Genomic DNA, 27,021 nt, shown 5'->3' on the forward strand with positions numbered 1-27,021 from the left:
GCGACGATATAGGCGACACAAATTGTCTTTTAATCCTTTCAAAAACATACCCCGTTTGTTCGTTAAATCTGTAATTAATCAAACTATGAGCAACGTTATGGTAAACACGTCTGCTAAGGCAATGAATTCTTTGTTCAGAATTATTTACACAAGTGAAGAATTAATTTTATATTAGTGAATATATGCAGTCGTAAATCAGTCAAATGAATTTCTGTAACTTGGCGTATCATAATCGAGCATCGTAAGCGTTAAAAAATCTAGCTCTCGAAAATTTCACGCATATATTGTCAATAATCGCCACACTGTAAAAGTTCAATTCTGATAGCACTTTTTTTTTTTTTTTTCATAAATGTATATACGATACATCAAATAACGATCCTCATCGAACAATCACTGCCATATTCGTTTTAATCCCAATCAATTTATTATGTATACCGTACTCGCGTTACTCCTGCAAAGACTGGACGCGCGGGCAGGAAAAGACTAGGATTCAGAAAAAAAAAAACTACTAAGTATCATCATTAGCGACTTAGAATGAGCTCAGCTTTCTGCGGCCACTGGTTCTAACGTTGTCTTGTTTTCTTCAAGTTTCTTCAATTCTATTTTCTGCGCATCAACCTTCTTTTCTATTTTCTTATTCTCTTTCTCATCTTTCTTACATTCTTTCTCATTTTTTCTATTCTCTTTTTCTTCTTTCTTATTATTATCCTTGTCCTCCTTCTTATTTTCTTTCTTGCCTCCATTTTGAAGCGCCTTGGTTTCGCCGTCAGGCGTCTGTTCTTTCTGTCGTTTCTCTATTTCAGCTTTAAAGTTTTCAATATCCTGTTGACTGATTTGAACGAACAGAATACCGTTGATCACGTTCAACATGTCGAGCACGGATCCCATACTGGGTGGTTGTACCTGAATCGGTGGCAGACTGACACCGGATTTACCGGTATAAATTTCGTTCATCTTCTTTTGTAAAACAACGGCCTGCTGGGTAAGGTGTCGCAAACAGTCACTACTTTCTTTGGTCTTCTCGTGATCCTCGCCTAATTGTTGCTTGTATATAGCGTAAGTTTCTTTCTCGTTGTTTAATGCCGCACGAAAATCACCCATACAAGACTGAGTTCTGGCAACGAGATGATAAGAGACAGCTACTTTCAGAGACCTTGGGCCATGGTATCGGAGATTCAGAGCTAAAGCATGCTCCAAAAAGCGGAGCGATAATTCGTATTCTCCAACGGCGTGAAGTATCAGCGAAATGTTACTCTGTATAAATAATAAACATTAATGATTTATATATTATATGTTAGACAAGGTGTTTATGAGACACCCGGTATACTTATACTCACATCAAGAAGCGCTACTTCTGGATGATCTTCACCGCAAACTAATAACGCCAAATATCGTGCCCTGTATAGTAACCTCAATGACACAGACACTTGACCATTGGCAAAGGAGTATAGAGCTAGATGAATCTTTCAACAATTATTAAGGGTAATGTTAGTATAATGATACAGGTTGCTGGCTCAATCAAAATTGTTGTATCTGGTACTTACATATTCTGTAATGGTATATGGGTGATCAATTCCATTAACTCTTTCCGACATAAGAACTGCTTTTTGTTGAGTAGCAAGAGCTTCTCCATGTTCACCCATTATGTAATTTAATCGCGCAAGCATTCTAAGACACTGCGCGATTTCAGGATGCATAGCACCGTAAACATTATTTAAGAGATTTAATGCCTCACTGATCAATTCATATCCATCTTTCAAATAACCTTGCTGAATTTTACTTTGACCTGTCGTGTAGAAATTGTACGCATCGCTTGCCTAGAAAAATTAAAAATAAATAAAAAGAAATAATAAGACAAGAAATTTTTAGAGCGGTATTTTTACTTACCCTAGGATTGATATGTTTAACAACAGGGAATATACTGAGGATATCTTCTTCGAAGAACGTCGCTCTGTTCTTATTTTCAAAGTTGTATTCGCGTAACAATATTTGAATACCAGTCTTTATACAGAAGTTGCGCAGCAGAGAGATTTTCTGAAGATGAAAATTCTCTATCGTAGCGTCCAATGACTCCGGGCACGGTGTTTCCCAATCGTAGTAACTTTTCAGATCCGCTTTAATTTGTTGCCAGAGAGACTTTGGTGTTAAGGAAGCCCATTCCACCTCGGACTGCTGCGGACCATTATTTCTACCTTTCCTTTTGTTGCGTCGCTTGGCAGTTTTACTCTGAAGCTGAAACCGGTAATTATATAAATTTTCACCTAGAAAATTATTTCCTTTATTGATACCCTTCGTTTCGATAATTGAATGTACACAACGAATGGAACGAATTAACCCATTTGCTACAACGATCCCCAGATGAGGATTTTAATGTATATATATACATATTTTTATCACTAGCAATAGGATTATGTTAAATAAAATGTTAAACAAGAATATCAAAAATAAAAATTTGGCAGTTAATGGGTTAATATCCTCTACTAGTAGCGATCGTACCTCTTCTAGATTCTGTTGCGGATGAATGATTTGTGCTGAAGACAATAAGCAATTCAAGAAATGACTAATTGCTGCAGATAGGCTCATTAATTCTGTACCCTGAAACAAAAGGATATTAAATTACCTTGCACCTGAGCTTAATAAAAGCTGTTCTAATTTAATCAACGCACCTGCATGTAAAACGTGAAGATGTGTTTTGCTGAACGTAAAATAAGTTCCGAAACAACGATACGTTTAAGATACTGTAACTGTGGAACGTTAGCTAACATGGCAGCCAATTTACCAAGATACCGTACATTGATACCTTTACCGTGCAAAGCTTCCACTAATGTACTACCGTCCATCGCAGCAGCTGTGTGATCCAAACACTCTCGAATCTATAACAGAAAAATTTCACTGAAGTATGTGTATATACATATATCAGAGCAAATATGTTCTTTAGTAACACTTACAAAAGTAGGAATTTGTACAGTCAATAAAAAGTCGGCAGCATCTTGCACCAACTGTTTCTGTTTCTTTAACGCAGGACCATTTGGATCTGGATGTTTTACACCCGGCGAAAATACGTCTGGATTAAATCTAACGTCGAATTCAGCTTCTCGCAAACTTCCAACAGCTGCGGCAGCTCTTCGAACTATTTCCTTCGTACTCTCTTCCACTAAAATAAGGAAATTAAGGCTTAGAATAGGTCACTGATATAGTAAAATATTTTTATAGTAAATATAGATTTTTAAAATAGATCAAAATCTATTCTAATATCGTAGAATATTTTGTGTATCTAACATAGCGTACAAAAACTCACACACCTAATTAATTAGGTGGGAACATTGCACAATTTTCTAATAAAATTTTATTATTTATTTTATGACCTCACCTAATTAAAAAAACAGAAAATCATCACTATCAACCACCTACTATTTGAATGCAGAAGATACAACATCCAAAGACAAAAATATAGAATCTGAAGACTGAAGTTTTAATAATAATAGAGAAACACGTAGAAAATACCCTAAACTACCTAAAAGACATTAACATCTACCACTAAGGAAACAGGTCCTAGTTGTCGCTAATGATTCGAAGGTCAATGCGACGTAAAACCCGAAATAAGAAATAGAAAGAAATTAATAAATTTAGGTATGTACATCTTATGGCAAAATAATATATCAATTATACCACGTACATTCTTGTTTCTCTCCACCAGTAATGGAATCAGTAATACTCTCCACAATCTTTTTGGCCTCGTCTGTTTCAATTAACGCATGAGTAGAATCTTCCTTATTACTATCCACTGCAACGACATTTGATTCTTCTTTTTTACCTTCCTAAAATTAATGGGAGATTAAATTATAATATTGTTTCTACTGAAAGATGTTAAGGAAGATGAGAAATTTGTTCTTGCCTTAACAATAGTTTCCTTCTCCTTCTGCACTCTTCTCGCAGACGTTAATTGTTGAAGATGAACAGCGGCGTGCTTAATGAATTGGACGTATCTAGCTTCAACAAAGGAATCAATCAGTTCCTGACGAAGGCAAGCTAATTTATGCTTGTGCTCGATTGGAAAACCTAAAGCTCTAGCTTCTTTGCTTAGCTCGACGCCTTCCACTATAAAGAATAAGTGCAATAAAATGTAGTAATAAAAATGAACTTCGACTATGTTGTTGAATATATCAACTTACATTTAAGGAAATTAACATCAGGAGGGAAAGTCCGTAACAAATCCAGCACGTAATGTCGAGAATCATTACCGATGATTCCTTTGCATTCCACGCTACTGCAAAGTTCAATTTCTTCACCGGCATCGTTGATTACTTTATGTGGAAGAATTTTTAATTGTTGACCAGTTTTGTTCAACTATGAAATATACAATAGATCATGAAACATAATTGACAAATGTTTCTTACATATTAATTAACCCTCTATTGCATTTAAATTTCAAATGTTCTATAGTAAATTAAGTAAACAATATTGAAGACTCTGACTTGGTTCCAAGTGGGAACATTGCACAATTTTCTAATAAAATTTTGTTATTTATTTCATGACTATACTCATTTTTAAGTAGACTAACAGGCATATATATTTTTTACAACTCGTCATAAAAATTCATGCAATAGAGGGTTTAACCCTTTCCACTCCTATGTCGCCATCCTACATTTTATTATTATACATATATTTTTCTAATTTTTTCTATTAAACTAGTTAAATTTTAATATGTTCCCATAAAAATGTTTTCATTTTGATCGAATATGATAGAAAATTCTGAGTTGATCGGTAGCCTTCTCAAATATAAATACGAGTGCAAAGGGTTAATATTGTTATAGTGAAGAACTAACCAATTCAAGGTACTTGGGATGCGTGAGAACCGTTTTACCAAAATCTACGGAACCATAAACAACAGATTGCTCCTGCTCGCGTTCCAAGATTCCTGGGATGATCGACTGAGCGGTGACACGATATCCTCTATGCAGAGGAATTACGAGTGATTACCACGAAAACTTAACATCCATTCAATATTGAACATCGAACAAGTATAAATGATCCGCTACAAAATATCCACGTCGTACAAATAATGTGACGAAAGGAACGCGTGTATCTAATATAGCGTACAAACCTATAATCGATTACAACGGTACCGAGTGTATAAAGACCAGGTAAGTCAACGGCAGCGTATACTCTGACACCTTGAAGATCATTACGAGGCGCGACAAAAGCAGCAGCATCACCGCCTAACTCTTTGTAATGATCTCTAACGTCGAATCCAAGCGAGAAGAAGATATTGTTCCAAATGAACATCTGCATTTTTGCCTCTTCCCCTGGATTTATTGCCATCACATTACCGTCTATCACGGCTACTGCTCCTCGAGTTGCAGCCGCAACGAAATCACTATGAACCTGAATGATAAATTAAATTAATAAAAAAGCAAGTATTATAATATATTAGGTGTACAAATTAATTCGGTGCCTTTAGTATTACGCCTGCTTAATTAATGTATTTAATTTGAATATTTGACAAATGACAACATAATAATAATAACGATTATTCCAATAATTACTATGGCTTTTTAAAAATAAATCTTTAATTAAAATAAAGAAAAGGCACCGAATTAATTTGTACATCTAATACAAAATCGAATAAGGTGGATGTACTTTGAAAATAGCGCGTTCCCTAAGCAGTCTTTCTGGTAAATTTTTACGTGGCAGCTCTCTTGTTGTCTGTAACTCCTCGTTCCAGTCTCTAGTTTGTCCAGGGATGTGCTCCTCGTAGCCCAACTTGGAGGAGAAAGCTGTACATAAATAAACGATGTATTATTTTATTACATTTAAATCTAGATAAATAATTAGAAAAACGAAGCATACTATCTTCGGCGCGTATCGCGTCAATCGTGTGTTCAATCTGAGGCGCGGACCACGCATAGAGTTGATACGGTGTGGCAACTCTTTCAAATGGATGCCGTTGGGTTCTTCGCCTTTGCATAGCAGCGAAACCCCGTTTAAATGCCGGGCTAAGCTGATTCAGTAGTTCAATTAAGCTGTGACACAGATGACTCGGGGTCGCTGGTTTTGGATTAAACACCTCTTTTGTTGACTGATTGACAAAGAATCCTCTGGCGCACGCAGTCAAATAGTATTGCTTATCCTCTAACGTTACAACGTGTAAGTATAACAAATCACCGTGAAGCTTTCTGTGGCCCGGTGGTGGATTCCATCCGGAAGTCGTTAAAACCTGCAATAAATTAATTGTTTTTATAAAATAAACCAAGATAGGGAACGACTTTGAATCAACGAGCCCTTACTTTTAAACAAGGAGGACACTTCTGCTCTTTGGCTTGCGGTTGTAGAGGTAGTAACGGTCTATCTTTACAGCCGGGTATAATGTAATCAGGTGGAGTACAGTCGACCGAATCCGCCCTGCTCTTTTTCTTCTCGAGGATGTCGCCGTTCGTGACGACGTTTAGGAACGATAAACTGGCACACTCGACGCCGTTGTAAGCGTCCGCAGGATCCACAGACTTCAACAGATCACGAACGTGTCGCACGTGTATACGAGCTTCCCGCATCGTGTATGGTTCCTCTACTACTTTAATCACCGAACCTTCTTTCAGACCTTCGATATTCTTCAATTCGGCAAAGTTATCCAAGGTGTTGCCGTCCAGCTGTAGGGAGAAACATGTACGGTGGCAGGTGTCCTCGCGGTCCATCAGCAACTGATGGATCTCCTGTAAAATAATATAAATGTTTATTTCTATCGCTTTTGTATAGGGTTATTCAAATTGAGCGTCGCATCTTCAAATTGAAATAAAACGCATAGTACTAATGGTTAATTTATTTTAATACAAAGTCTATTTTATGACATTAATTATGAAAAACAATATCATTCTCCGCTTTTTTTCCGAGCTTGATGCGTTTGACCAAATTTAACGAACGAGTAATTTTTCACCAAGATCGGATGATTTATGGGGTTTATGGAAAGTGAAGTTTACTATTGACGAGCTAAGGATGAAATTGAATTCCACTTGTGTGAAAATATAATGAAAAAGGAGGAGGAGGACATTTAAATAATATTGTAATTGATAATTAATGTCATACAGTAGACTTTGTGTTAAAATAAAGAAACCATAAAAAAATCACATACCTTGCGTTTTATTTCAATTTGAATAGAATCAGAAGTATTTGAAGGTATATCAATCAGTTACCTGTACCAGCTCCATACTGGAAACTTGTATATCAAAGGGTTCAGCACCTGGACTAACTATTTTAACAGTGAATCCCATGTCTTGAATAAAAACAATTTCTTGCTCGCTGTTACCATCCTTATCACCATCTCCATCCTTCTCACTCTTATCGTTCTTCTTATCCTTTTCCTCGTCCTTTTCCTTTTCCTTTTCCTTTTCATTCTCGTCGCCTTTTTCTTTCGTCGCTTCCACTTCACCCTTCTCGACAACGTTTTTCGAGGCTGTGCTCGTACTTCCGGTCTCCTCCGCGGTTTCCTTCATATCTAAAGAGACAAATTTATTAAACTCTGCAGAAACGTTAAATTTTTTAGATTTCTTACAACTTTATCTAACCGTTTTCAGTGATATATGTATACATTAAGTCGACTAAAGTACAAAGATTACCTTACCGAATAATTTAGATAAATTGTAAAAATATTTTCGTTATCATATAAAGAATTCATACCTGCAATTTAACGAGCGATAATTATTGAAATAGATAATTTTCTAATTACTTATGTGAATTATTAAATTATCAATATTGTTTAACTGTTCTAATGACAGAAGTTATTATAAATCATCAAACACTTATGAAAATATTAAACAATGATGCCAATTACTGATCGATGTTAAACCAGTAAAGTAACTAAATTCACAACCTTAATTACAATTCTATATTTATCATAAAGCAGACAAATCAAGGTTATTTATTTTTATTTCAATAAGCGTAACGAAAAGGGAAATTTTATATTGTGTTTAGTATTTTTCTTTTAGTAATAACATCAATATTATTTATCGCTTTCATTACATAAGGAGAAATGTAAGTAAAAGATGTTTCTGTAGAAATGGGGAGCATTTCTGACTAGAGACGGCAATGGACATCCGTGGGTCTACCACTTGCATCCACCAATGCATTTATAAATAAACGGCAATGTAAATAGTTCGCACTTAAATGCCGTACTATTTTTATCGATCTCATGTTTGCAATATACATCCATTCCTGGTGAACGTCGATCTTCGACGTGTTACGTTATTAATTATGGTTTAACTAGCGAACCGTTTACCAGTGTTCATTGTGTTTCTATCATGGTGGTGAGTGCTCGAACATATTTCAAATAGTTCACACCTGCGGGACCTTGATCTTTAGCGGCCTTCGTACACCGGTGAAATTCATTCTGGACACTATGAATAAAAATATTCTTTATTTCATATTTTTGCAAAAAATGTATATTTTGCTATGCTAAATTGATATTGTAGTATTTTTATTGTAATCTATAATATTACAATAATCTATTACTATTTGCACATGATTTGGTTTGTAAATGTTTTAAAATTTTTATTTAAAAAAATCTAAACTGTGTTGTTATTTTTGTTTTTGCGCTTGGCAACACGAAACGTCGCAGGATGAAAGGATATCCAAGGAAATATTAATTTTTTTCTACCTCCTTTGATGTGTTGAATTTGTAATTTTTATTGTATATTAAAAGTATTCTAAAATTAGAAAACAATTATTAGAATACAAAATATAAATGATTATTATATTAAATAATTTTAACAAATTTAGTAAAAATTTAAGTGTCCAAAATTAATTCCACTAGTGTATACAACACTTTATAATAAATATTTCAAATGTTCAAAACCGCGGGAAAATATTCAAATTAAAAATATTAATTAGGAGGGCTTAATACTAAAGTCACCGAATTAATTTGTACACCTAATGTATATATAAATAATTCTAGAATTGTGTACTGCATAATTGCAATATTACTAACAGTGGATTTAAATTGAATAGAATCTTTCGATTGTCGCAGTGTTTGCCGCTTTGATGTTGGTATCGATTATCGATTGATCGCCGAGTTGTCGCCAATCAAAATTCTATTGACTTGTTAGAGGACGTTCACCCAGCGGTATCAAGATCGAAAGAAATTCGAAAAATTTCATGATAACAAACAGTAGATTATTTATATTTTTACCTTTTTTACAAAGATTCTGATCTACAAACAATTTTCTAGTCTTAATAATAATAAAGGTTTTAGGTTATAAAATTAAACCCTTCGCACCTTTGTCGGTGAATATACATATATGTATATTCACATCCATACATCAAAATTTACATCGATTTATCTTGTAAAGGAATCGCTTTATCTTGTTCTTATTGTACATTCTTACTATTCCGATTCAAAGCTGTTCTCTACTAAGTTTTATCCAAACGAAAGATAAGAAAAGTAACGCTGAAAATAACCTAGAGATAAGTAGACAAAAATGTGTTAAAAAAGAGAATAAAAGAGAAATACATTTCGAGTCATCGTTATCTAATTTTAAAACGTTTTAATTTTAAAAACTAATAAACGTCATAATTACGAATACCCGGAAGTACTCGAAATAAGACGGAAACGTTTTTAAATGTTCAACGCTATTAATTAGATCTACGCAATAATCTGTTTTATAAATTTATCTATCGTAGTGTTAAATTTTAAAATTTATGAATCAATTTTATCTCAAATCTTTAAATCTTAATTATTCTAGAAAAGGATAGATCATATATATTTTGAATTGTTGTTGAAAACAGACATTTTTCAGCCTATAACGTAAAGAAACGTTTTATTATTTACTGGTTAAATAAAATCGCGCAACAACGAAGTGCGATCTTTTGAATATTGCGTTTCGTACACATAACCAAACTATTCGAATCGAAATACAAATAACCGAGTTCAGTACCGCACAGATGGGTTCATTCGAATTTACCGGCAGGGTTGAATGTTAATTATGTGTTCGTCTCATTATCACTATCACGCCTTCTGTAAGAAAGCTCGACAAATTACGAAGTCGTTTTGTACGATGACCATCTGTTAGTAAATTGATTAACGATTTACTAAACCTACACGGCAGATATTAACTCAAGGTGAACTAGTTTAATTCTTTCAAAGGTAAGGTAATAAATGTGTAAGAAAAAATGGTATATTTCTACAATTAGGGCCCCAACGAGAAATCAATTGAAAAGAGGTAAATTCTATGTATTTTTGCCTCTCGAATCCAAAACTGTTGATAAAGTTTAGGGGTCGTTTATATTTTTTCTCATATCTTTAAAAATACAAGCGACCCCCAAATTTTATCATCAGTTTTGGATTCGAGGGACAAAAATACATAGAATTTACCTCTTTTTAATTGATTTCTCGTTGAGGCCCCAATTGTAGACATTAACCGAAAAAATTATTTAAAAAATTATGTAAAATAGTTTTACATTTCTTACAATACGACAATATGTTTCTAATAACATTGAACTTACGTGGAGGCTTAACTTACGAAATCGAACCGTGTTTCAAAATCATACGAGATATTACAGTATGTATAAAATATCGTTTTTAGTACATCGGAGTCAAAGCAAAGCGCAAGGAACACAACATAACGTCAAAACGAAGACCGATAACCCCTGTTATCAATAATTCTTTGTAATTTACTATTGTTCTTTCGAAACACGTGACTCTTTCATAAAACGCCATTCTTTATTCAATGAAATTCAAAAACTTTTTTATTTTTTACTTTCACTTTTTTTTCTATATATATATAGCCTAATTATTAAAAAATGTCAATTAATAAACAATTATCATAATAATTATTTAAAAAATTATTAGGGCCGGCCCAAGACATAGGCAGTCTAGGCGGCCGCATAAGGGCCCCGCAAGGCCCCCCCATAAGACGACTTTACGTCTAAGAATGCAAGAAGAGTAATGTCTACTAATAGAGAAATTGGTAATTTGGAAGCTGATAATTTGGAAAATGGTGGTTTAGAAATTGCTAATAGAGAAATTGGTCACTTGGAAACTAATAATTTGGAAAATGGTGATTGGGGAATTTCTAATAGGGAAATTGCTAATTTGAGAATTGCTAATTTGGATAATATTCATATTAATCGATGTAAGTGCAAATCTAAATTAGTTATACAAGCTTTAATGATAATTTTATAAATTTTATTTGAGCTACTTTTTTTTATGTCATATATGTGAAGGGGCCCTTTTTCGGAGCTCGCGTCGAAGCCCCTTAATCTCAGGGCCGGCCCCAAAAATTACATGTATAGATTACAAAATAATTCAGTCATGAAAAATTTGTTTTCAAGTTCTCCGTAGTTACGCCTATGCGCGCGGGGTCATTAACATGCACGTGTTTTCTTTCATTTCGTTTTTTTTTTTTTTTTTAAGAGTTCTAAAAGAAGAACAAATTAACGTGACGGGTTAGTGAATTGACGGTGATGAATAACACATCCCCCGATAATTGACCGGGTTCCACTCGAATTAAGATATTTGTTTTCCACCGACCGTTGGACTTTGAAAAGGGGGCTGTAGAAGCAGCACTGAATCAGAACTATCGTTTTACACAAAACAGACACACGATTGTGCAATGTAATTTACATAATTCTTATTGTTGGCAGATATTATGTATCGACTTCTTATTATACTGTACAATTTCATCCAAAAAAAAACAGTACAATAATGCACAACTAAATTTAATTATCAATTCAATTATAACATTGCCTATTAAAAAAATTACACAAAATAATAAACGCACACGTTTAGCATCGATATCTTAAAGACACATGAAATGTTAACATCCTAAAGAGATGCATAATGAAGCGAGTAGTTAAACAGGACAGGTTACACGATTTCATCACCTGATGAGAAACTGATCACGTGCCTCCAAGAAATGAAGTATAAGATAGATAATAAAAATTATAAAACGATTAAATGGAAATCGTACTCGAATCGATTTGAAGGTGCGTCTTCAGAAGAAGAAGAAGCACGTCAAACTATATGTTCATGCGTTCTTGTGCAATTATTTGCAAAACCCGCGGCAATAATATCGACAGGATTGAAAGCGTGATTGCTCGTGATAATTAGTGTAAGAAGGGTGAAAATTCGTCTGCTAGATAGACATTGCGTCTTCTGCTAATTTCTCTCGTCTGAAGCTCGTGGCTCGCATGACCCTGCGGTACATAGATTCGCGCAATTCGCGCGTTACATAACACCGAGGGCCCGGCTTTTAGCCTAGGCGGCATCGTTAAGGCACAGATTAAAATGAACGAAACACACGGTAACTTGACCGAATCATTACATAACGCCAGCAACCGTACCGTCTAATCTTTAAAGAGATGAAAAATTCAGGGCGTTCAGTTTATAAAATCACATTACGTTACTAACCAGTAGCTGTTTGATCCTCGTTGCCGTTCAACAGAGGGATTTTCATACTCCCATTTTCCGTGGAGGCCTCGATTTGTGCTCCCAATGTCATCTTTCTCTGACAATCCCTTATAAAGTTTCACAAGGCTCCCGTTTAAACCGTCAGTTCTTTATTAACCACAGTAACACCGCACGCACACCTCTCAGAATTTCGTTCGAAAACGACGTTCCAACTCCTTTCACGAGGAAGCACACTAACTCTGAAACACTCTGAGCCGCTTTTCTCTACCGCACGTGCGTTTCGACGAAGTGCAAAGTCTAATGTACACGATTGGTCTTTCCTTCTAGCAGTTTATCAAACGAGAACCTTTGATTGGTTCTTCTTCTCACGTGATCCACCCCTTGCTATCCGGTGAGCGTTTGTAATTGGTCGATGCCGATGTATCAGATGATAAAGTTCGTTCTGAAGTTAGCTCTTATCGCAGCACCTTCAGGTTGGTAACGATTGTTAAATATCGGGGACATTTTGGACACGATGGAACGAAACTTACTAGGTAACGAATTTTTAACCTATGCAGTATACATTTGAATAGGTAACAGTTTGTATCTCATTATCAAGATATATTACAGGACGATAAAGAGATACTGTACTGAAAGACGTAAGACTGAGTTGAATAAATTAAAGAAACAATTAAGATTTTAAGATAAGGTAATATATAAGAAAGTAAGGTTAAGCGTCTAAGAATGTCGGCAGAAGAACAACCAGACTTGCGTCTCGGACCGGATCCTAATGTCACTTATCCGATTCAAGTACAATATTGTGGAAATTGTTCTCTTCCTATCGAGGTAAGACAACATCAGACAATCGATATTTCAAATTTCTGTTGTACGACAATGTGTAAGTATTTGGATTCTTTGAACATCATCAACACCATTTATGTCACAGTACTGTGAATATTATCCAGAATATGAAAAATGTAAGCAATGGCTAGAAAGAAATTTACCAACAGAATTTGAGAAAGTTAAATTGGGTAATTATATTATTCGTTTATAGAAATTTTATACAAACCAAGATATTGTCATCTTTTATATGATTTCATGTAATGAGAAGTGGAAGATAATACCACGGAGGCAGGTGGAGGCGAAGATGAAAAGAAACGACAAAAACGTGGTGGTAAAGGTATGCTCAAAACAAAGAAAAAGGAAGACGTTCCAAAATTAGTAACTGTATCTAGAGCACCTAGAGGAAAAAAGAAATCGGTCACAGTTGTAACTGGTCTTAGTACTTTTGGTAATACTTATTTACTAGAATTTATTTTTCTAAAACCCTTTTCTAGAATCCCACAGCTGTTAAATCAAAAGTTTGCTTTTAATTCTCAGATATAGATTTAAAAGTAGCTGCCAAATTTTTTGGTTATTACTTTGCATGTGGCTCAAGCGTAACAGGGGATGATGAGATAGTTATACAAGGAGATGTAAAAGATGACTTGTTTGAAGTGATTCCAGATAAGTGGCCACAGGTAAGGGTAATAGCTGTTTTGAATGGGGATAAAAAAGCATATGATTTTCACCATTTAATGTTTTTAGATCGACGAAGATTCTATAGATGATCTTGGAGATCAGAAAAGATAATGGGCCAATTTTACCTGCTATATTTAATATTATACTATTTCTATTTCCGTTTATTACAAATAAAATGTACATAACATATAATATGTACATATCATATAAATTGTTTTAAGAAGTGTAAAGTTACAGTGCAAGAACATGTTACCCATCTTTATCATCCAACTGATCGTCACCTAAATAAGTTGCCACTACCTGAAGCAGGGACATTACTTCTTCTTCTGTCAAACGATCTTCGCTGTCCTCCACAATCTACAAAAGCACAATATACATTCAATTATACCGTGTAATGTTATACTTTTTTATCATCAGTAAATTACCAATTGAATTTCCAGTGGTGTTTTAGGACATAAATTTAAAAGAGTTAGTTTTTCACACTTTGTTAACTTAAAAGGCTCCGTTGCTTTCAGAAAATTTTTTATTTTCTCAGGTGATTGATTCTTGCACGGAGTCTCTTCTAAATATCTTACAGTTTGATAAGTTATTGTTGCTAGCTGGTTTTGTTTCATTTTTTGTTTTTTATTTGCCTTTATATTTTGCAAAATATCCAAAACTTCATAATTGCTTAAATATGCTGAACATTCTTTAAGACTGAAATAAAATTTTGAATTATTTATAATCAATTTCTAATTAATAAAATTGCTATGAATATAAAAAAAAAACAAAGAGGCACTTACACTTCCATATTAAATACTTCATTACAATTTGGTTATCTTATAATAATAGAAACGACGTCGAAAGCGAATGGAAAACGGCTCCCTCTGCATTGGCTACCGAGAGACCGAGAGAGAGCGACTGCTCCACACCAGACCGGAAAACCGCATAAGAGCCTCTTTCTCGCATTTTAATGTCTGTCCTTGTTTCACTCCATTTTATTTGAATCAAAATGGCGCGAAACCGACGTCATACGACTAGGCACAATGAATTATTTTAACAACCGATTTTTCAATCGAGCTTATTATTCACTTTGCTCAATTTACCAAGAAAAATGACTCCTTTATTAAATACAGTCTTATACATTTCATGAATGTAGTGAAATCGTATCGGCACTTGATCTAATTCATGTTTCCCCTAACAGTGACAACGAAACTGAAAATCCGATTCACCTACCCGTACTTTCAAGAAACACAACGTACATGTACTGCGAACATAAAAATAAAAAACTGTCTAACCCGGCATAGTCCAAGAATGAAAATCAAAGTACCATAAGGGTATCCTAATTTATACATGAACACCGCCAGAGAACACTTTCTGGTTTAAAGAGGGAGATACAGAATCTCATTCTTAAGAGCATAAAAGGCAAACCTAATTTTATGGCTCGTATCGCTAATTAGTGAAATAACAAAAAATGCTTTAGACTTAATAAATATACATAAACGTTCGAACCCAATAAATATACCTAGTACAACGAATAAACGATGAAGAATTTGTAAATATAATAAGAGTAGCTATCCTTAACTGGTAACAATGTAATAGAGTGAGATTAATTAGATCCTTAAAGAGTATGTAAGTATATCACATGAATAAAATTGTGAAATACAAATAAAAAAGTGAAGGATTAATCTCTACTCAGTGAAGGATTAATAATTTGAACTAATGAATTTTTAAAGAGAAGGATATACCTGGCGACGTCCATAACTTAATGTAACGCATGCTCGTATATATGTAATAACAAAAATAACGGGTACAATGTATACACGAGCATGCGAGCAAGTTTCTTTGTTAACCACGAGCACACGCTTCTGAGAATTAACGCGACTCCGTGTTCGTTTTAACGTTAAATCTACATTCAGTTAGGTACGACGAAGGTCCAACTTTCGGTAACTTCATAACTTCGTCATGGACGCGAGAAGCAGCGAATCTAAAGACAACCGTTAACGTAAATTTCCCAGTCTCTTCTCTCTCGTCTAGCCTTGTTCTACCGTCGTCAATTACAATCAAGAACGTCGCGTCTGTTTGCATACTCCGTTAAATTTTAGTATCCGCATGTTTGCACGAACGAGCACTTTCCCGAGCGAAAGAGAATAGCACTGATTTCGTCGACGAGGTAAATTAACGAGATTAATTGAAAATACGAAGCTATCGTCGTCGGAACAATGAAAAATCTTGAACCTGGACTGCATCGAATCTGCGTTTAGAGAACGAAAACATTTCCAACATCATTTTAACATTCTCAAACGTAGAAACGTCGACGGAGTATGAATCAGGTTGATTTACATTCATTAATCTTTGATTGTTCCGACGAGCATTGAAAACGTAGCACCTTCCGTTACAATCAACGCGTTAACCATCCGAGAGACTGTAAATTCTATTCTCGAATTTCATTCGAGCATCTAAGCGTTTCGTTACACGATGATACAAATGTTTTATAAACATAAGCGGATGAAAATGATTGATTACAATGAAACACGTACGATAGACGGACGCGCGACGTCGCCATCGATTCTACGAAGATAATGATTCGCTCAGAATAGAAAGAAAGAGAACCCGATGGATCGCGTGTCCTTAACGTGTGTACCGTTAATCGAAGTTAGAAAATATTTCAACATCCCGATGTTTAGCGTGCGCGTACTACCGCCAAATCGTAATCTCTACTACAAAAATAAAATCGTATAGCTATTGAAGGAAGGATATACACATATGTTTTGAATGCCGGGGATATTTTAATGAAGTTACACTCCGACAATATCGCGGAGCTCGTCGCGTGTACCTGTGCTGTATGTGTTTTGTATGCGGGGTGGTACGCTTCGTCATCGACAAGACACGTTTAAAGATCTGCTCTCAGTCTACGCGGCTTGTCGTTATAGACGTTCAGTATCGGATGTTGAAATCTGTATACCTTATATCATGAACTACGACCGCAATTCGACTCGCGAACGTATTTCGCCCAGGTACGAGTGGGAATGAGGTCACCCTTTCTAAGTCTACGCTGAACACCGCTCTCGCGCGCTTTCTCCAAGACCTTGCGATGGGTTTCCTCGTCGTAAGTGCAGGTCAGGCTCTTCCTTAATTTCGCCGCACCGGTCTCGAAGTTGGCCGGTTGGCTGCCTACCAACACGTGGAGGTCGTTCTTGATCTGTACCGCCCAGTTCCACATGTCGGCGATCGTGCAGTTACACACGAACGGATTCCCTAGGAGATTCACGCTGAGTAGACGTGGATTCGATCTGAACACTTTCGGAGCGACGCTGGTGAGATTGTTGTTGCTGAGTTGCAGATGCTCCAACGCGCGCAGCTTCTTCAAGCACGCCAGATTCTCAGCGCCGGATATGTTGTTACCGGATAGGTTCAACTGGGTGATGTTCTTCGTTCTCTCGAACAGATTCTCGTTCAGATGCACCAGGTTGCAATTGCTAAGATCGAGAATCTCTAGATTGGATAATTGTTCAGGAAGGAGAGCGCCATCCTCTGGTACCTCCAATGGATTTCCACTGAGCTTCAGCTCGATTATATCCGTACTCGTACGATCGCCGAACACCTTTGGATCGACGGGAATCTTCAAATCGCAGTTGTTCAATTCTAGACTCTCCAATCTCGTCAGATTCGCGAACAATCCCTCTTCGAGAGTATGCAATTTGTTTCCTGAGAGGATCAGTTTCTTCAGAGACGTCATGTGAGAGAAAGTCATGTTTCCAACGTAACCCAGGTCACAGTAGGACATGTCTAAGTATTCCAACGACTCGAGCGGGTTCAAGAGGCTGACGAAAGCATCCGACAGAGGATTGTGAGATATATCGAGTTCCTCCAGGTGCTCGAACACGTGGAACGCGTTCGGCAGACGTCGTAGGCTGCAGTTGCTTAATGAAAGTTTGTGAAGCTTCGGCAAGTGGCGTAGGACGACGGTTAGGTCAGCAGCGAACATTGGGTTACCGCTCAGGTTCAGCACGCGCAATTTGCTCGAGTTCCTGAACGCTTCCTCTGACAAACGATCCTGCAGGTTGCAATTCGAGAGATCCAACGATTGAAGACTGTGCAGATTGTGGCCCAAAGTATTTCCCACGTCCAAATGCCATAATTCATTATCTGCCAATACTAACTGTCGGAGATACAGGTTTTTAGCGAAGGCGTCGCCTGGCAAATTTGTGATACCGGTGTTTCTGATGTTCAGGTATTCCAGTCGGACCAACGGGGCCAACACGTTCGTCCAGCTCAACGAACGCAGATCGTTCTCCGCCATCTCCAGCTCGCGTAAATTTTCCAAATGAGCAAACGCGTCCGAGGATATGTGGGTCAGGTTGCACGCGTTCAGCTTGAGGTACTCCAAATTGGTGAGATGATCGAACGGGCCCGGTTCTATGCTACCGAGCGGATTGTGGGACAGGTCGAGCTTGTTCAGGTTCGTCGTGTGGTCGAAAAATTGCGTATTCAGCTGGTGGATACCGCAGGAATTCAAATCAAGGTAGAGCAGGGTGCGAGAATTTAAAAAGTAACTCTTCACCTCTTCCAACGGGTTGTGCTGCAGTTCCAGGGTAATGAAACCTGGATTATCTCTGTTGAAGGATCAAGCACGTGATTATTTTACAAAATTCTTTAAATTCTACAGGGTGTTTCGTAAATGGAGGGCAAAATTTTAGGAATAGCTTTCTAATGCATAGAGAAGATAATTAGTTATTCAAGTTTTTGTGCCACAATTCTTGTGTCCACCAACTGTCCCAATGCAAGCCTCAGCTCGTCGTTTCATTCAGCTTCGAACACGCTCCCAAATTCCTGGCGTGGCGCGTATCTGAAAAGCTGCCACAATTCAGTCGCGGAGAGTTTCTACATAATTTATCGCAGACGAATACACTAAAGACTTTACATAACCCCACAGAATGAAGTCCAATGGGTTTAAATCTGGCGAGCGTGGAGGCCAAGCAATTGGTCCACCTCTACCTATCCATTTATCAAGAAACATTCCATCGAGATGCTCGCGGACGATGTGGCATAAAAGCTTGAATAACTCAGAAACCCTATATTAATATAACTTATTTTTCTTCTCTAAGCATTAAGAATATGTTCCTAAAGTTTTTTTGTCCACCATTCTTTTCTACCTTTCACGTTATCAGTCTGCTTATCAGTATTTATCATAGTGCAATCAGAGTTATATCCGAGAGCTTCCTCACCTGAATGCCTCCGGATCGACATGAGTGATCGCGTTGTACGAGAAATCCGCTTCCAATAGATAAGTTAATCCGGCGAAAGATTCGTATTTCAGTTCGGTCAATCTGTTATGCGCCACCTGGAGACGTCTCAGCTTGATCGCATGGGGAAACGGACCGACCTGCACGATGTTGTTACCATTCATATCGAGAATGTAGACATTAGGGCTAAGCTCCTCGTAAGGGATGCTGGTCAAATTGCTTTCGGAACAGTCGGTCACCCAGTTGACGCGAAAATAATGGCAATGGCAGTCCACGGGGCACTCCTGCTCCACCAGTTCGCCGTTATAAGCGAGCGTCGATGCCCCAAGTGCCACTAGTAACAGCAGCCCTAGCATCTTGGGCTGCGTTCGATATCTGGAAAAGAACATTGCATGGATCAGAATTTTAATTTTACAATAGAAAAATCTATTTACAATCATTAATCATGAAACAGCTTGTTAGAGCGAAGCTACGCTATTAAACGATGGATTTTTTGGACTTTTTAACTGAAAATCTAGATTATCAATTTTGACCATTCTTTGCAAGCCGATAAAATCAGAGATCAGTGGTGTCCTTGAGGAATGGTCACATTATCAACAATTAAATACTACTTTTAATTACTACATTGTGTCCCAACTTTGTTAAAGTTACTTTTACTGCAAATCAATCGCTTCGCTCCAGTATGTCATGGATGGCAGCGTAGTAGTATATGTATGCAAATTTCTTTAACACCAGTACTATTGCTTAGCTTATGATTATTGCAACGTAAGTGTCTGACCAAACGGCACGTGCGATTAAAAATAGCAGTACGTATATTCTAGATTTTTATTTTACCATCTCTAGTCGTATTATCTTGAAGATAAAAAAAACTCATGTCAAATGTCGCGTCAACAGTTTACGCGAGATATTAACAGACCTGCTTATCATTCATGAATATATGGATTCTTTTACAATCGGCAAATGTTTAACACTAGATTGCCGGAGCGAGTTTATTTGACCCATTTACGATTTTATTGCTATATACATATATAGAAAAACTGAAATAATTTTTTTTAAAACATATGTTGGTTTTTAATTGAATTATGAAATGTATAGAAATACTAATTTGTTCCCCTCACAAAATGTACTATACCTATTTTGACGAATCTATTTGTCCGGCAATCTAATGTTAATTAGCTAAATTACTGATAGAATAGTCCCTATATCTAACAAATTCTATATTTGACTTGTCCTATAAAATGTTTTTCATTCTGTCTAAAAGTCACTCCATATTTATGAAACAAGAAACGCATACGTGACATTTCAGAGGTAAACAAGTTACAGCTGGAACCTGAACAAAAACGCTCATTTTCTAATTTAATTGGAGGTCAAATTACGAACACCGGCGTGACCATTATCGACGAGTAGTTAATGAATAAACGAGCCGGTGAACAATTGCTTTAGTAGCCTCGTCACGTGAAGTATACAAATTGCGATTGAATACGATGCAGCGAATGAGAGAAAACACCACCGTCGGGCATTTACTTCGTCCAGTTACGACGACGACGATGCTCATTGTAGTGTATTACCAACAAGATAACTGGCGAGTACTAATGGTTTAAAGCAAGTGGAGCAATTGTCAGTTAGGAACGGTCTTCGCAATTGGCGGTCGGTAATTTTGTGCAACAATACACGGCGCCACAGGTCGTTGAGCCAGAATCGTTAATCGTTTCCGTAAAGCGTTCTTCGCTGTTCTCTCCTGTTGTTTTCAAGTATCTTCTCTTTTTCTAACGACAGACCGAAGCGGCATTTAAAATGTCCTTTTCTTTTGAAACTGTTATTATCGTCGCATTCGTTGTCCATTGCACGAGACACGAGTTTAAACGGCGCGCCTGTTCGAGCGGTAACGTTCCTCTTGAAAGAAGAAACAAACTCCGAATAGATTATCTATCATAATACATTATATAATTTCGTTATTAGAATTATACTACGAAGGTTTCAACTTTCAATAACATAGTGGAAACCTGGCCGTGATTCCTACAAACGTATATGTCAATCCATTATCGTCGGACCACCGATCAAACGCGGGGGTTTAATGGAACTAATTTCGACGGCATTCAATCCCGAGCACAATTGTCTTCATTACGGCGGTGAATAACATTCGTGGAAGTTTTCGTGCCGGGCAACGGTGTCGCGTACAAAGAAAAGTGACGCCTCTGGCCAGTAGTCAACTTCGAGAAGGCTTTCCGCCAGAACGATACGTATCGCACGCTCCGCTGCTCTCGTTTCTTCACCTTTCCGCGTACGATTCCCCGTCGGCTGGGTCCATTACCATCCTCCAAAGGAACGAAAGAGTATTTTTCTCCTTTCGATTCCTCGTTGTATTTCCCGCTGTCTCCTCGCCTTTGGCGCCGCGGATCCTTCGTTTTTGATATTCCATTCGAGCCAGAAAACCTTCCTCCCCCCCATTTCCAATGGCAACGATGCATGCAGAGGGGATCGAATCATTTGCATTCAGACTTCGGGCGGAGACATTCATACTTTTTTCCAAATATCGTCATCTTTATGTACGCCAGCTTTCGCCCTCGGTATTTCAAACACCGAGGGTGGAGAGAGAACTCTTCGAAGCTGAATCTATGAGAAAATCTGACTGGCTTTTAAAAGGAACGATCCGGTTCTTCTTTTTGCCAAAAGTTCATCAAGGCCGGAGTTTCGCAAGACGATCTTTTTTTTTATCCGGCCGAGTCGGTAACACGTCGTCGATCACGTACCCCGTGATCAAGATACGCTATGCTTGCACTCTAATCTCTTCGCATGAGACACGATTATGTAAACGACGATACGGTACTCCTCGTGCAACTTGTAATTCCAGTTCTTTCTAGACAGGTCGTATCCGCATGGAAAGTGTATATCTTTTTATAGATATAATGTATTCAATGTTTACCTAAGGGAAGTTTAAATATCTTGTGATCATGTGCGAATGATTAAAAATGTAAATAATGTGTTAAAGTTAAATTAAGCCATTTTTTCCTTATGAACAACAGATATATTCATTTATCAATGGATACATATAAATTATTTTATCACCTGATTCAAATCTCTTTTATATCTCTCATGAGATAATGGCTCTTCACGAATCAAATAACGACGCTGGAGCTAAAGATAATAGAACAGCAAACTTTCGGTAATTATTACTTTAAATCGCCGCACTTTACCGTATTTACTTTCTTCGTAAAATGATACAATCACGCTACATGCTTGATACGTGTATTTCGTTCCTCTTCAATATTACCAATTCATGAAGTTAAACCTTGAAGCACTGTGGAAATTCTATGCAGAAAATCGTATTAAAAACGCAAATACACGTTTACATGAACTTCACAGCGAACAGTGTCGGATGAATATTCATTGAATAAAAAATTTGCGGTCCCGGTAACGTGAAGAATTTCAACGATTCGCCGCAAAACTTTGGTTTGCGTACGAGTTGATCGGAATCGCGAATACCGCTATTCACGGCGGTGTATTTAGAATTCGACCTATTAACTGAAAATTTACTCTACGTACCACGGGAAATGGTGTATCCTTCCTTCCACAGATCTGAATGAGGTTAAATCACGAGCGTCGCGATGTTTCGTACGTGTCACTGGACAAAGATAGATTGAACTGTGAGTTTGCTGAGACCCGGTTAAATTAAACCGTGTCTGTCTGACCGAGGTCAGGGTAAAACCTACTGACGCGCACTCTCGTTCTTTCTGCGTCGTATTTGCTTGCGATGCGCGTCTCCTCGGGGTGTTATGTTTCTCTCCCTCCTTTTTCGTTTTCACATATGATCGTGCTAGAGTATGTATGCCTTGTATGTACACGCATCATCCCCCTCCTTGTACATATGTACGGCTTCGTTATCCGTTAAGAAAAAGTAAACGTGACAAAAATCTGATCTGTTTTGATCCGAGGTTTTCTAACCTCTTTATTCGAAAAGTTAAATTTACCTGTTGTTGACTGTTCGTTTCCTCGTTGATTAACAAACGCACAATCTGTTCGTTAGTTTAATAATTCACTCTTCATTCGTGTATTATGTGCTTCATTCACTCAGGAAAAATTAAGGGTTCAAAAGAGAAATCTTGAAAATGTATACACTTCATGCGCATGCGCACTTCAACTAACCCTTTTTAAAAATACGTCGCACTAAAACATATTTATTGATAAAATTAATCTGTATTAATGCGTATATGGGTATTTTAAGGTTAACAAAAAAATATGATATTATCTTTTCCTTTCTAGATATGTTGTTTGAGTATATGTATTTGATAACACGGTGATCATATTGGATGTGTCATATCCGACACGTGTTTATTGATTATTCATTAACTGCGCATATCTAATAAATTTAATATTTTCAAACTACAGAAATATCTTGAAATAATTAACAATGTCTCGCGATCTTATTATACACGATATCAGATATACTGTAAACGCGATAACAAACGTTGAAAAAGAAATGAAAGAATTGATCGTAATAACTTCGCATTCATACCTCTTGTCACGTGAGAACGTGTGTATCATGCACATATATGCAAAAACTGTTTCTCGTTTTATTGAATGCATACCTTGCCTTGTGATCTCCACTTCTTTTTTTGTTAATCACAGTTGATTTGAACTTATTATTCGCATAAATAACACTTGTAACATAAAACACCGGGGAATAACGATTAACAGTGAAGTAGCACCGGCGACATGATGGCGCATGCGTACTAGCGTTCTCAATTGCTTTCGTAAGAATATTTAAATTGAAGATACGTTAGATCTAATTAATGCGTAAAATAAATAGATAAGGTGATATTTTTAATGTGTGAGCTTTTTTTTAACCTACGTAATACTATAGCAAATACTGCCAATCACAAAATAACACAAACTCGAGATTACTGAAGCAGACCGGGCAATGAATTTCTTTTCTGCGAGTTTATAACTCGATTTGTACATACGTATATACGTTATGTATATGTATTCAAGGTGTACAACTTGTTAGGTTAAGAGAAAACCAAGAGATGGGGCTCTTTCGAATACCGGCAGAACAGTGTTTGAAAAAAAACTAGTTTCTTTTGACACTAACTACTCGTCAAATTATTTAAATATATCACATTCTGGCATTCTGAGTCTCTGCGAGCAATTTGTTTTATTGATAACGAGTAAATGGTTTGTTTTCTAAACGATGGTAAATATAATTCTAAATACTTTATTGTAATATTTGACCACTAATTGTCATAATACAACAATGGTGGACGCGTGTTGAATGCCTGTACAGGACAATGGGAAATCGATATGGCATAGATATGGTACGTGTCACTCGTATGTTTGAAAGCGTTTGTTCACGTAGTCAATGCGTGATTGAGTGATGAGTGCAACACGTCGAATTCTGAAGAATTGGAAGCGGAGGTCAGGCATTACGCCAGCATTGCGAAATGCCGGGAATAGGGATCTTATGATCTTGACTAGGAACAACGACCTGCCAACCCCACTCGTATTTCTACGGGAAATGAGTGAAAGAGGGACAGAGAGGGAATCGATTAATTTTGCAATTGACATTAGGTTTGTCGATACCCTGGCTTTGAATTACCGTCTGAAATTAATTTCCCTCTTAAAGCAAGCACATCATACCTTCATTCCTTCCTTTTTGAACAGCATGAAACGACAGGATAGCGAGAATAATATCAAGAGAGGGAATTTAATGGTAGATGACGTGCATCTTTACTTCATACTTAATCAACCGGAAATGTTACACGTGTTGTTCAACGAGTCTTGATTTTCTGTCGAAATGAAGGTACATTTTAAAATTTAATAATTGTTTTTCGTTGGAAAATTTATAAAATATTAGATAAATACTGTACAATAGTTTTCCTGAATGACACACGTATGGAAAAAGTGATTCGTCGTTTAGAAAGAATTTCAAAAATATATGCAACCACTTACAGCGGTATAGCTATGATTTATCTAAACATATCTGTCACGAGTTTTTATACTCTTTATACTTATTTATGAATCATAATCATTTGATCCATTAACGATGTATCTTTGTGAGCATTTAATTTTGATCGCTATATCATGCTGTTTATTCATGTTGCGCTAATGTAATTATCGGAGTTTAAGGTCATTGAATTGACATTTGCCTTGATTTATGCGTGCTCGGAAATTAAAAATGAATGTATCCTAATGTACATTTCTTATATGTGTATACTATGCTCAGTTTTCACTTTTCGATCTTAAATATTCTTTTCAGTTTTTTAATTGAGCATAAAATATTTAAACATTTATTAAATGTATCTCATCGTTTATTCTTTAACGTGTAGAAAACGCAGGGTCGGCCCTGGGCCTAGGGAGACTAGGCGGCCGCCTAGGGCCCCCAAGGTCCAGGGCCCCCATATAGGACAATTTTGCGCAGTGGCGGCTCGCATATAGGCAGCACCTTATGGTGAACTGTAGAACCGCAGCACCCCCTTTTCCACTTAAAATTTTTTATTTAATTTTTTCTTTATACTTGTACAATATATAACCCTTAAACTTAATATCAGTAGCCATCCCCCAGTTTATGAAAAAGATACAAAAATCTTTGTATGGAACTGCGCATCACAGTTCCAGCGGCGTGGCGTTTGACTGTGTGCGCATGCGCACATAAGAAGCTGCAGTTTTTTAAACAAAGGCTAAAAATTTTTTGGAGCAGCACCCCCACTAATTTTAGCTACTAGTCGTCACTGATTTTGCGTCTAAGAGTAATGTTTACTTGAATATTAATCGATGTAAATGCAAATCTAAATTAGTTATACAAGCTTTAATGTTAATTTTATAAATTTTATTTGAGCTACTTTTTTTATGTCATATATATGAAGGGGCCCTTTTTCTCGGGCCCCCGAAATTTCAGGGCCGGCCCTGATAAAACGTATAGTAATCACAGAAAGATATCTTTACCGACATTACCAGATTATTTGTTCAATGTATAAAAGCAGATGGCGCTGATGTGTCTTCAGCATCAGATAACGCGTAACAACACATTATGTATTATTTGAAAAGCAATACGATCTTTTTTATTTTCATTTTTATCTTTCAGCATATACGAAAAGTAAAACTATTGACATTTAATATACACGTTATTTTCTACGAATAAATTATTGTTTATCATTTTCATTTGTAGGTCTTGTATCGGATATCTATCGCACAGGGGTAATTAGCGAAACGTATGATTTTGCATTATCGCATCATCTGTAGCTGAACAGAGGTAAATGAATAGGTATTACATTTCGACGTATGCTTTAGCGATCTCGTTGAATCGAAACGATAGCTCGGTATCACGAGAACATATCAAATTTAATTAAACCGAGTCACGTTAATGTTTCACCATGTTAAAAACCTCCACGACGATTATTCTTCTGATTATAGATTTATGACGGAATTACAGTCGTAAGTCTGGTGTATTTTTTGGCGCTTATATCCTCCTGAAATTATGTGAGAATGACTTTGGCAAACCGCCAATGTTCCCCGGACTGTGCGGAGACAACATGTACGGAGCAATGAACTTTAGGAAAGCGTGACTTCGGACAAGATTTTCTCTCTTTTCTTTTCGACGGATTTTTAGTTGTATAAAATTCCAACACAATTCGATTGTTCCATTTTCTTTATTCACCGCCGCTTTCCACCGGCTATTCATCGTTGTATCCGAAGCGTGGAGATACCCTTTGCGTTTCCGTTCGCCGCATAGGAAACACAGGAAGAACTACCCCTTTTTATCCGTCTCCCTTTGAATCATCGTTTTCTAATATAACGTACAAGAGGTACATTCAACGAATGCTCACACAGAATTAATTGAATTACCAAGTAGAAATTAAATATTTTACTTGACCGCAGGTTGTTGGCCACCCTATTCTTGTAAAG

General features: G+C 36.7%; 4 protein-coding genes across 10 annotated transcripts; 1 reads left to right on the forward strand and 3 right to left on the reverse strand.

The window, feature by feature from the left end:
- Window positions 1-495: 495 nt before the first annotated feature.
- On the reverse strand, window positions 496-12,702 carry clu (clustered mitochondria protein homolog). Of its 3 annotated transcripts, none has more exons than XM_034332609.2 (17): window positions 12,398-12,702; window positions 7,188-7,489; window positions 6,288-6,710; window positions 5,851-6,217; window positions 5,641-5,777; window positions 5,105-5,385; window positions 4,827-4,953; window positions 4,173-4,347; window positions 3,896-4,098; window positions 3,677-3,818; window positions 2,949-3,154; window positions 2,667-2,873; window positions 2,497-2,595; window positions 1,888-2,232; window positions 1,545-1,817; window positions 1,338-1,463; window positions 496-1,254 (listed from the first exon to the last, which is right to left on the reverse strand). In XM_034332609.2, the coding sequence occupies exons 1-17, from the start codon at window positions 12,486-12,488 to the stop codon at window positions 541-543; spliced, it is 4,218 nt and encodes a 1,405-aa protein (XP_034188500.2). In that variant the 5' UTR covers window positions 12,489-12,702; the 3' UTR covers window positions 496-540. The 3 variants fall into 3 exon arrangements, with proteins under 3 accessions (XP_034188500.2, XP_034188501.2, XP_034188502.2); XM_034332610.2 differs by lacking the exon at window positions 12,398-12,702 and adding an exon at window positions 8,270-8,289; XM_034332611.2 differs by lacking the exon at window positions 12,398-12,702 and adding an exon at window positions 7,672-7,805.
- A 236-nt stretch (window positions 12,703-12,938) lies between these two features.
- On the reverse strand, window positions 12,939-14,829 carry crcp (CGRP receptor component). Its single transcript, XM_034332626.2, has 3 exons — window positions 14,680-14,829; window positions 14,323-14,593; window positions 12,939-14,254 (listed from the first exon to the last, which is right to left on the reverse strand). Exons 1-3 carry the CDS (start codon window positions 14,685-14,687, stop codon window positions 14,147-14,149), a joined length of 387 nt encoding a protein of 128 aa, XP_034188517.1. The 5' UTR covers window positions 14,688-14,829; the 3' UTR covers window positions 12,939-14,146.
- Window positions 13,080-14,103, forward strand: DENR (density-regulated protein). 2 transcript variants are annotated; one of them, XM_034332622.2, is made up of 5 exons: window positions 13,080-13,222; window positions 13,323-13,407; window positions 13,485-13,667; window positions 13,757-13,896; window positions 13,964-14,103. In XM_034332622.2, exons 1-5 carry the CDS (start codon window positions 13,121-13,123, stop codon window positions 14,006-14,008), a joined length of 555 nt encoding a protein of 184 aa, XP_034188513.1. In that variant the 5' UTR covers window positions 13,080-13,120; the 3' UTR covers window positions 14,009-14,103. The 2 variants fall into 2 exon arrangements, with proteins under 2 accessions (XP_034188513.1, XP_034188516.1); XM_034332625.2 differs by having other exon boundaries at window positions 13,488-13,667.
- A 920-nt stretch (window positions 14,830-15,749) lies between the features above and the next one.
- LOC117608072 (podocan) lies at window positions 15,750-23,850 on the reverse strand. 4 transcript variants are annotated; one of them, XM_034332615.2, is made up of 6 exons: window positions 23,709-23,850; window positions 23,091-23,286; window positions 22,837-22,995; window positions 22,666-22,744; window positions 19,105-19,497; window positions 15,750-18,492 (listed from the first exon to the last, which is right to left on the reverse strand). In XM_034332615.2, exons 5-6 carry the CDS (start codon window positions 19,476-19,478, stop codon window positions 16,848-16,850), a joined length of 2,019 nt encoding a protein of 672 aa, XP_034188506.1. In that variant the 5' UTR covers window positions 19,479-19,497; window positions 22,666-22,744; window positions 22,837-22,995; window positions 23,091-23,286; window positions 23,709-23,850; the 3' UTR covers window positions 15,750-16,847. The 4 variants fall into 4 exon arrangements, with proteins under 4 accessions (XP_034188506.1, XP_034188507.1, XP_034188508.1 ...); XM_034332616.2 differs by having other exon boundaries at window positions 22,833-22,995; XM_034332617.2 differs by lacking the exons at window positions 22,666-22,744; window positions 22,837-22,995; window positions 23,091-23,286 and having other exon boundaries at window positions 23,709-23,847.
- Window positions 23,851-27,021: the final 3,171 nt, after the last annotated feature.

The sequence above is a fragment of the Osmia lignaria genome, chromosome 3 (assembly GCF_051020975.1).
Source record: "Osmia lignaria lignaria isolate PbOS001 chromosome 3, iyOsmLign1, whole genome shotgun sequence".
NCBI classification, from domain to species: Eukaryota; Metazoa; Arthropoda; class Insecta; order Hymenoptera; family Megachilidae; genus Osmia; species Osmia lignaria.

Coding starts and splice junctions, on each gene's coding strand:
- clu (XM_034332609.2), bottom strand. CDS start 12,488: ATGACATTGGGAGCACAAATCGAGGCCTCCACGGAAAATGGGAGTATG. Junction 6,218..6,287: donor AGTGTCCTCCTTGTTTAAAA/GTAAGGGCTCGT, acceptor AATTTATTGCAG/GTTTTAACGACTTCCGGATG. Junction 4,954..5,104: donor ACCGTTGTAATCGATTATAG/GTTTGTACGCTA, acceptor TCCTCTGCATAG/AGGATATCGTGTCACCGCTC.
- DENR (XM_034332622.2), top strand. CDS start 13,121: ATGTCGGCAGAAGAACAACCAGACTTGCGTCTCGGACCGGATCCTAAT. Junction 13,408..13,484: donor ATTTGAGAAAGTTAAATTGG/GTAATTATATTA, acceptor TCATGTAATGAG/AAGTGGAAGATAATACCACG. Junction 13,668..13,756: donor AACTGGTCTTAGTACTTTTG/GTAATACTTATT, acceptor TTTAATTCTCAG/ATATAGATTTAAAAGTAGCT.
- crcp (XM_034332626.2), bottom strand. Junction 14,255..14,322: donor CACCACTGGAAATTCAATTG/GTAATTTACTGA, acceptor GTGCTTTTGTAG/ATTGTGGAGGACAGCGAAGA.
- LOC117608072 (XM_034332612.2), bottom strand. CDS start 21,640: ATGAATGTCTCCGCCCGAAGTCTGAATGCAAATGATTCGATCCCCTCT. Junction 19,498..21,395: donor GGGGAATCGTACGCGGAAAG/GTGAAGAAACGA, acceptor GTTCTTTTCCAG/ATATCGAACGCAGCCCAAGA. Junction 18,493..19,104: donor GTCGATCCGGAGGCATTCAG/GTGAGGAAGCTC, acceptor ATCCTTCAACAG/AGATAATCCAGGTTTCATTA.